The sequence below is a fragment of the Scylla paramamosain genome, chromosome 9, assembly GCF_035594125.1.
Source record: "Scylla paramamosain isolate STU-SP2022 chromosome 9, ASM3559412v1, whole genome shotgun sequence".
NCBI classification, from domain to species: domain Eukaryota; kingdom Metazoa; phylum Arthropoda; class Malacostraca; order Decapoda; family Portunidae; genus Scylla; species Scylla paramamosain.
The window spans coordinates 14,610,001-14,620,000 of NC_087159.1; the positions used below are offsets into that span (position 1 = coordinate 14,610,001).

Genomic DNA, 10,000 nt, shown 5'->3' on the forward strand with positions numbered 1-10,000 from the left:
TTTCGGCCTGCTAATCTCGCTCTGACATGATCCCCTTTCCTTCTTCCTCCCCACCATTCCTCTTTCCTAGGTTTCCGTCCTCCCCCACTTCCCCCTTCTCCCTCCTCTTCTCCCTCCCCGCCAGTAGCCTTCACCTACATGAGCGTCAGGTAACCGGGCCACATGTATGGGGACGTCTGACTCACCTGCCTCACACACAAAACACTCGTAGGGAGGAAGCAGCCAGCACCAGCAGTACCAGCAGCAGTGTATCATGGTCGAAGTGTCGTTTGTTTTGGTTTTGTTATAGTAATCGTTTAGTCTAACGCACACACACACACACACACACACACACACACACACACACACACACACACACACACACACACACACACACACACTCCAAAACCTAAATTAAACTAAACGTTTACAGTGAAAAACAAAATATACTCGTACAGTATACAATAATACACTGCCTGTGTGTGTGTGTGTGTCCCTCTCCCTCAAGGTCTAGAGTAAAAATTTTCCTTCTTCCATTATTTGGTTTCGCTGCTGGAAACGTATGAAAGCTTCGCCACCTGGCAGGTGTGCTACGTAATTACGAGCCAGGTGAAAAAATTCTTTGCCTGGAAAAATGAGAAAAATGCGGGTTTCCTTATCCACTTTGGTCTCTCTCTCTCTCTCTCTCTCTCTCTCTCTCTCTCTCTCTCTCTCTCTCTCTCTCTCTCTCTCTCTCTCTCTCTCTCTCTCTCTCTCTCTCTCTCTCTCTCTCTCTCTCATCCGGTTCTGCAGTCTTTCAGTTACCACAACCATCCACCCTTTCTTCTCCACTTCTCCTCCTCGTCCTTCCCTTTTCCTCCTTTCTCTCCTTTCCCTCCTCCTCCTCTCCCCCGTCTTGAGTGACACTTCAGGTGATCCTCTAAGCGACCTGCGTGTTTATCTTGAGTTATTCTCTTCGTACCTGCCACTTGCCCTCACTCAAGGCTGAGGGTTTTCTCCTTTCGGCCTCCAGTTACCTTCAACCACCCCCTTCCCTCCTATTGCCACTTCCCCCTCTCCCTCCCTGCACCTTTCTCCTTCCCTCAACTTCCCTCTTTCAACTATCTATTCTTGTCCCTCCAACCAATACATTTTCACTCTTTCAAAAGAAGTAATTTCTCTCAGTAACTTTCCCTGCTCAGAAGTACCATTTCTTTCCCCTTTGTATGGTTGCGTCCCTCTCCTCTACGTTGCCCTTCAGTCAGGCACTCACCCCGCAGCGTCTCTTTCCCTCCCTTTTGCAGCCCTGTTTCCTCCCAGACCAATCGGGCTTTCTCATCCTCTTTCCCTTCCTATGTATGATTTTATTATAAACGAGTATTGTGGTACAGAGGAAAGCTTTGTGCGTGTATTAGAAAAGTACAGGTATATATCGTGTGAAGTATTCAATTTGCTACAGTGGGTGGGTGTGTGGGTGGGTTGGTGCGTGTCCGTCTGTCTATCTATCAATCTATATATCTATCAGGCATTACGTCTGTCTTTCTGCCTCTCTGTCTTATCATTAATTCACTGAAGAATGTGAGAAGCCTCCAGTATAGTTATGACCCCTTTACGTGTCTACAGGTGCACCCTCAATGCACACCTGGGCCACACCTGTGCTCCACTAATTACATACACGTGATCACACATTTCTCTACAGAAGTCACATCTTATTACAAGCGAATTAAATCGAATACGTATGTTTGGTTTGGTAACGTGTGTGTGTGTGTGTGTGTGTGTGTCACTGTGGATGTGACTGTTTGTTGTAATAATGATAATGCTGCTGGTCGTGCTAGTTTGAATAGTAATCATGTATTATTAGTTGTAACACCAGTAAGGATTGTAGTAATAATAATAATAATAATAATAATAATAATAATAATAATAATAATAGTAAATTGTACATAAAGTATATGTATTGATCGAAACAAAAGTATTTACAAAGAACAAGGAGCAGAAGGACGTGCAATAGTCCCTAAAAGGTAACAAACAAATTTAAGAAAAAACTTGAAGGGTATGGATTGAATGAATCAACGAATATTGTGCGTCATCACACGTTCACATGATATCAGCTATTGCTGTATTCCGTATTGGTGTGTGTGTGTGTGTTCGTCTTACATTACTAGAAAAAAAAAAACCGTCTCTTCCTTTCAGTAAATTACAGAACGTGTGTTGCGACATTTGCTTTGCTTCGTCTCGCAACACAACACTTGTGACGTGTTCGCGGCGTGGCGTAACGTGGTTGTCGGCGCGACAGTCGGCCAGACACTTTCATAAAACACTGTGGTTTCGTTTGTTGCTTCATCGTTGGGAGTGTCTGACTTAGCAGCGCGTTGTCTAGATTTTCATAGGTCTGTTTCGTCGTGTGTCGTCTCTTAATTAATTCTGTCCCCTGGCATCAGTTTGTAAATCAGGTAAGCTCCTCAAAGATTATTTAGATATCCTATATTTCGCTTTGTGTTCGTCACGTATTCCGTTGCGGTGGAAGGAAAGTCAAGCACGACGTAAATTTATTCAGGGTTTGATGATCCGCGAGGCAGTGAAGGTAAAAGGTTTCACGAGTTTTCTGAGATGTTCCATCCCACGTGGAAACCTCTCAATGCCAATACATCCCGCCTTCAGATTAGTTTCCAAGCTTTTGGTGCTCCCAGACGGGGCATGATAGTGCTTTGGTGTGCTGTTATTTGGTTAAGGTTTATTTTGCTCGGCATCAATTTTCAAGGGTTATTCATTTTCTTTTAGAATATTTCGCTCCTATTTTCTAAAGAAGCTTTATTTTTTATGTTATGCAGAGTAATTCTTATGGTTTTCTGTAGAAGTAAATTGTTCAAGTAATGTACTTTTATCGTTGTTTCAGCTGATGTATAAAATTATTTTGATTTTGTTTCAGAAATTTTAATTGGCAAAAAAGGAACAACAGCAAGGAAAAGACAAACCGACAAAAACAGACATCACTCAAACAAATATCCAGTCTTTGTGTGTGGATGGAATGGTTTAAGTGAAGGCGCCACATTAGTGAAGGTGTAAAAGGAAATTCGATGTGATGCAAAGTGCGGTGAGAACAAGAAAAGGGAAACAGTGTAAAGCTGCATTTAAGTGAACGTGACCGAGATTCGTGAGAATAAACGAGTGTTAAGTGATCCGCCTCTCCGATGAGGGGCTGAAGTGGAGGCCTGGGAGGTGCTGGTGAACGAGAAACATTGTCAGCTGGAGAGATGAACAACAACACGATGACGACCATAACGACGACGGACAACGACGGGGGGTGACGGCCTCCGAACAGTTGCGCGCCCTCTTCAGTGCCTGCGACAAGCAAGGTGGGTGAAGCAGTGAGGGTTGAGAGACGGGTAAAGGGAAGGGAGCATGAAGTTGGGGTGTGTGAGTTGGAGCGTGCCTGAGGTGGGTGTGAGACTGGGGTCCGTGGTGGTCAGGGAGTGTGGACCAGTGGCACGCGGGTGTGGGCGTTAGGACCGGAGGTCACACGTGGGCGCGAGGCGGGGCTGATGGACACGAGTGGGGGCTGAAGGTCAGGGTCGTTGAGCTTGGCGGCAATACATCAAAGGCGGCCTCAGCGCAGCACCACCCACGACTACGTGACGCCCTCCACCTGAAATTAGCCTATAAATCAAGACTACATACTTGCTTCCACTTCTCAGTAAACGAGTAAAACGTCAGCAAACGTCAGCCAATGCTTTTCGTCAATATTCCTGAGGTGAATTACACTTGCAGTCTTAAGACCGTCACCTTCCCAACCAGTTTTCAAACAAGTGCTGTCTTTAGAGGACGGTCTGACTTAAAACTGCGTCGAGGTGTGCGAACAGGATTAAAAAAAATGTGAAAGTGAAGTTTAAACCATTGGAGAACTATAAGACTACTGACGAAAACCAGACGTGATATGGGACATTGAAACTTGTAGCGTCACTATAACTAACTAACTAACTAACTGCATTTTATCGAGATGCTGAAAGTGCTTCCTGGAGACAGCAGAGGCGTCATATGTGCTGCCACTCGTACGGCGGAGTGGGTGACGGGAGAGGGTGAGTACTATGAGGAAGGACAACAACAGGCGCCCCCTTCATTACGTCGTAGAGGGGTGACCTCCCCCCCACACTCACTTTCAGTTTAATCTCGCATCTCGTTATAATAAAAGTAGGAGGAAAAATATATTGTGTTATCTGTTTGATATTTCAACAGCGAGTAAAGTTTACACAAAGCTCGAAGAATATTAAAAAAAAAAAAAAGGGCATCAAAGAGCGCTACTTCTATGTTCATTATCCGGTTATAATTCTCGTATATATTTACATTTAACTTCCTCCACCCCCTTGAGGTACTGACGCGCTTCCCGGCACAGGTAAAGGCTTCATCGTGCGGGAGGAGCTGCGGGACCTCTGCTCCAGCCTGGCCATTGCTGACGAGGACTCCGATGTCATATTCACTGACCTCGACCAAGACAAAGACGGCAAGATCAGTTACACCGAGTTCTCCAAGGGATTCATTGAGTTTCCTTCACCGCGACGCCGAGAAGACAGAGAAGGAGGCCTCCAATGGGTGAGTGATGAGCTTGGGCGGGGGTGAGGAGAGGGAAATACATAGCATTGCACTGGAAGAACAGATAACTAGGAGATTTGTTCGTGTAATTCTTCTACTCCGTATTAGTAACCAACGTGTGGGACAGTAGGATGGAATAGAGCAAGTTTAAAATGTTGGTGTGGCTGAGAGCAGAGATGAGAGTAAGCATGCGGCACACTCACTTGCCACTCACAGGAACATAAGGTGACGGGACTGGACGTGTTTGTCATAATTACTTGTTTTTTCTCCTTGTAACACTTCCATTACTACATCATGTTAATATTTTTTTTTATGGAAGGTTGAGCAGATTCATAATTATTATTACTTGCTGTTGCTGTAATTTTGAGAAGGAAAAAACAGTAACTGCTCATATAATACTTAATATAATTCATTGATTACATAATAATTATATAATCCTGAATAACAAGTTGTCTATGTAATCTCTGACATAATCCACTTCATTTCACATTGTCAAGCCGACTAATAAAACCAGTAACTTTTTTTTTATAATTCGAATCATAGTTTATGATAAATCTTTTCCATTTTGCTTCTCCCCTTGAAGTAATCAGTCAGTCGCCTTACACGTGTCACCCTACCAATCCAGACTCATTACTTGGACTGTTTGGGAGAAATCGAGTATCTGTAACTTAAAATTACTTCGCTCTCCTAACTCCATTTTTTCACTATTTATATTCATTTATAAATCAATCAGTAACTTCTCGACATTTCAATTAATCAGTCTATCTTATTTTTATAACGCTGCCGTTATAACAAAACTCTTGACCATGACACCTCAGCAACACAGGATACACAACTTTTACATACTAGAAGTGAAGCTTATTCCCTTTCCCAGAACCAACGGAGCAGAGGAGGGAGAGGACTCGCCGAAACAGACTGAGGGGAAGGAAGACTGTGAGCAGAGTGAGAGGCGCAGGCGGGCGAGTGTTCATCAGGCGTGGAGTGCTCTCACCAACAACCTGCCCGAACTCTCCAAGTCGTGCCCTCGTAACAAGCAAGAGGTGAGGAGCAGGAAGGAGGGAAAGGTTAGCAGGGAGACGGGGAGTGGGAGTGCGTGGGAAGACGAGGAAGCAGTGCTGGAAATTGTGTAGCGTGGGCAAGAAGAGAAATGTTAACAAGTAAAGCGTCAAGGTTTTCATCACTTGACTAATCCTCAATCTAGGAGATTCGTAAAGAAATTGAACAAAAGGCTGGTATGAAAAATTACTAAGGTAACAAAAAGGTGCTTTTACAAATACAGATACAAAAGATAAAGATACAGAATGGCAAAATTATAATGTAAAAGTCAACACTGCATGAACGTGGAATATTTGTAGCGTGGGATGTGCGAAGCAGAATAATTGCGTTAATTCATCTATTATACCTTTTTACAGTAGGTGGGAAGGGCGGTCGTTTAGCGCACTTTAAAATAATGCATGTATGTACATAACTCCCACGGTGGTCTTTTAAACGAATTAAGGTCTCGGATACACGCAGGGATAAAATGTATAATGTTGTACCGAAGGTCGATAAACATTGCAAATTACCTCGCAATGCGGCCCGAAATGGAAGATTATCACAGCAGTGCACGGGCAGCATAGCATAGTATCTGGCTGCAAATGGTCTCCGCTCTTTCATTTTTCTTACCCCCGGCCTGAGTTACGGTCAGGGCACAGCGTCTCTGAATCAATAAGAACGTGACGCGATGTTGTTTAGAGCAATGCACGTCAGGCCACCGTCACCTCGTTCACACCGTTCAAACATTCCAGGCAACATGCGATCTGTTGCTACACGTGTGGCGGTGAGTGGTGTGTGTGTGTGTGTGTGTGTGTGTGTGTGTGTGTGTGTGTGAGAGATTTATATTGGTGTTGTGGGTGATGGTGATAGTGTTAGCAAAGTGACAGATGTAGTTTTATAATCATTTTCATAAACGAAAAAATACGATTGCTACTTTAAATTCTCAGTGTGTGATTTTGGCATTGTGGTAATGGTGGTGGTGTTTCCGAAGTGGCAGTGGCAGTGTTTGAGAAATGGCGTTGGTAGTGTTTCAAAAAATAATTTCCATAGAAAGAAAAATACAATTACTACCTAAGATAAGATGTGTGTTATCGCCCGTGATGTTAGTTAAGTGACAGTTTCAGTAATGATTGGGAAGTGATTTTCAGAAAGAGAAAAAAATCGGTTTTCTATTGTAGTTAGTTTAAAAAGCGCAATTTTCGTTCACCTTCCTGGTATTTGTAGCAGTTAAAAGAACTGAAAGTCTTCCCTGACCTTGCACTTGTTAAAGGAAAGGGTAAAAAGGAAGTGTATCTGGCACACATTTCTTTCCGCTCCACCATCGACATGGCGGCAGGTGGCGGTGGCAGTGGTGGTGGTCGGTACAGGTGTTTTTCCTGTTGGCGGTGGTTTTGTTGGTGCCATGGTGGTGGTACAGGAAGAGACCACTCGAGACAGTCCCCCTCCTAAAGGTTTCGTTGTCCCTTGTCAAATTCTCTTAAAGGTCATTTGTTCCCTGTAATTTTGTATGCCTTGCTTCGATAGCCTTTGAGAGACGGTAAACCACCACGCTGCGCAAGTTCTGGACACACACACACACACACACACACACACACACACACACACACATTCACACACACACATTCACACTCACACACACTCAAGGGATACCAAAGTGGCGTTGAGTGTGTTGTATTGCATTGCGTCTCATGTCCACCATGTTTTTTTTTTTTTTTTTCACTTATATTTCGCCCATTACTCGTCTAAAAATAGCGACCCTTCAAGGACGAGGACGGGAATGCATGCGCGCTGATGTGGGAGCTGCCGTGACGTCAGTGCTTGACTATTTTTTCATGGCGTTCCTTTGAATCACTCGTCACGTAAAGCTAGAGAGTTATTGCTTAATTAATGAGTGACTTCAGGTACGCCTTTGCCCTGCTGTAGAATCACTTAGCTTGATGATGATGGTGATTTGAGTAAGGAGTGGAAGCATCTGACCCCATTCACTCACTCACTCACTCACTCACTCACTCACTTACCATCTTACTGACGTGGCGAGGAGTGAACAATTTATTAATGGATTCACAAGGGTGAGTTGCCTTCCCTTTAGCTTGAGTGCCTCGCCTTTACCTTGCTGATGGACACTTCATTCCTTGCCTGCTTCATCCATATGCTCTCTCTCTCTCTCTCTCTCTCTCTCTCTCTCTCTCTCTCTCTCTCTCTCTCTCTCTCTCTCTCTCTCTCTCTCTCTCTCTCTCTCTCTCTCTCTCTCTCTGTCTCTGCTCCCTTTTTCATTCCCTTTTTTCTTACATCTTTCATTTTCTCTTTCCGTCTTTTTCTCTTTTCCTTATTTCTTATCTCTTTTAACCTTTCTTCCTAGCTCTCCTCTTTCATCCTGCCTCTCGTTTCATCCCTCTTATCCCGCTTTCATCTTTCTCCTCTTTTCTCTTTCCCTTTTCTCCTCATCCTCCTTTCACCTTTTCTCTCCTTTGTCCTTCCCTTATTCCTCAATTTATTCTTCTGCCTTGCCCCATTACCTATCTTACCCTTGTCCTTTTCTCCCTCATCCCCTTTCCCTCCTTTTATCTATCCGGTGTTCCTCCCTCTCATCATTCCTATTTCCCTTCAGTCTTCCACCCATTTTCCTCATTTTCCACTTTGCCTCCTTATTCCTCTTCCTTCCTTTTCCTGTCCTTCTGTCAGTCTTCCTTCCATTTTCCTCATCTTCGTTCACCCTTGTTCCCTCGTTTCCTATGTATCCCTCCTCCTTTACTATTCTTCCCCTTTCCCTTATATTTTTTTTCCTTGTGTCTCTTCTCCTTCAAGCATTCCTCCTCCTCTTTCCCTCATTTTCTTATTTCCCCCGTCACTCCTCTTTCCCCTTGTCTCCCCTCTCCTTCAAACACCGAACTGGAAGTCACACAGAACAGGAAACGTAAAAATGTTAAGAGTTCCCAGAGGTGATGTAATATTAGGAGCCCCGCGGGAGAAGAAGGGAGGGAAGTAAGGCATCAGAAGCCGTGGGAAGCTGGGAGGGCGATCTGGTCACAAGGAGGCTTGACAAAACGTGACCCAGAGACCCGGTACAGAGCCGCCCACCACTGTCGCCGCTCAACCACCCTGGCCTTGGGAAACCGCCGGCCACAAATGGAAAAGAAAAAGGGAAAGTTGTCTTTTTTTTTTTTTTTTTAGTGGTGGCAGGTCGGTTTGTAAATCTTCCGTGTTTTTTCTTTTCTTTTTTTTTTTTTTTTGAGTGCTGTTTTGTTGTCGATTTATGTATTTATCTATCTTTTGTACGAATGGTCGTTTCATGTTTTTTTTTCTTTGTTTTGTTTTTTTTATTTATTGTTGCCTTGCTAACTAATTGCCTCATTGTCATCTTCGTTAAATAAAGGGAGCAATAGAGATATATGCCATCATTCACCGATAATTTCAACCTCCAAAAGAAAAAAAAAAGATAATCGATCATCTATTTCACATAATTACATCTCCCCATTACTGACGTCAGAGCGCCAGGCTAATAGATGTCAGTTTGTCCATTTTTGTTTTCTGATCTACCCTGAAGTCTATCCTTGGCCAGGGTTTAGGAACAGATTTCAGCCATCTCGACCGTTTCAGCCACACTGGTCCACACGCATTCCAGTGTAGAAGCAAACATTCCAGCCACGCCAATACTTTAATACACTTGGAGTCGCAGTCGATGAAGAAAAACTTTAGAGCAGGCGAAAGACTTACTGTTGGTTTGATTTAAGGTCTGGGATGCCAAATGTGCTCCGTGATTGATGTTTTAGAAGAAATATGTCCATTGTGTTGTAATTGCTGTTCTTTTTGTTGGTGGTGGTGGTGGTGGTGATTTTGTTGTTGTTTTTGTTTGCTTTGTTGTTGTTGTTTGCCTTCTAGATCTTGGCCTGCTTTGCCTTCACATACACTGTTGTTTTAGAAATTATCTGAACGATGGAAACTTATTTTTTACCACATACTGATCGTCTTAACTCTATAATTTTATAAACCTCGAGTGCGCCACGGTCTATGCTGGAATGAGCATGCGAAGCTTTATTGGAAACTGAGCGCTATGTATCTTACAACTCCAAAATAAGCAAGCATCAAACTCTATTGTTGCACTGAACTTCCAAGACATAATTATCTTTTACTCAACCCGAAAACCTAAATTATATAAACACTTTAAACCACATTATTTTTACACTGCATAGCCTTCTCTTACCCTTAATGGCACTCCTGTCTCTCCTTAATTCCATCCTAAAGGCATCCGACGCCTCTCCTCCATAAATCTTTTCATCCCCTTTAGTCCTCCTACCCAGTAGGTCTTCCTTATAAGCTTCCTCCTCCTTAACTCCTTTTGTCTCCTGCACTTTCGTCAGCCTCACCTTCTTGTTATTTCTGTCATCCTCCTCCTCTTCGTCGAGTTCTAGTTTCCCTTAGT

The 10,000-nt window shown here is 43.5% G+C and overlaps 2 protein-coding genes across 3 annotated transcripts in view; both read left to right on the forward strand.

Moving 5' to 3' along the window:
- LOC135103657 (neuropeptide CCHamide-2 receptor-like) overlaps nt 1–10,000 on the forward strand; it is a 292,047-nt gene that overhangs the window by 9,562 nt on the left and 272,485 nt on the right. The window lies entirely within an intron of this gene.
- LOC135103656 (ras and EF-hand domain-containing protein homolog) overlaps nt 1–10,000 on the forward strand; it is a 44,622-nt gene that overhangs the window by 2,362 nt on the left and 32,260 nt on the right. Inside the window, exons 2-4 of the mRNA XM_064010209.1 lie at nt 2,888–3,314; nt 4,349–4,545; nt 5,420–5,585. Coding sequence (XP_063866279.1) covers nt 4,542–4,545; nt 5,420–5,585 — 170 coding nt within the window. The 5' untranslated portion in view covers nt 2,888–3,314; nt 4,349–4,541. The remainder of the gene's footprint in view (nt 1–2,887; nt 3,315–4,348; nt 4,546–5,419; nt 5,586–10,000) is intronic.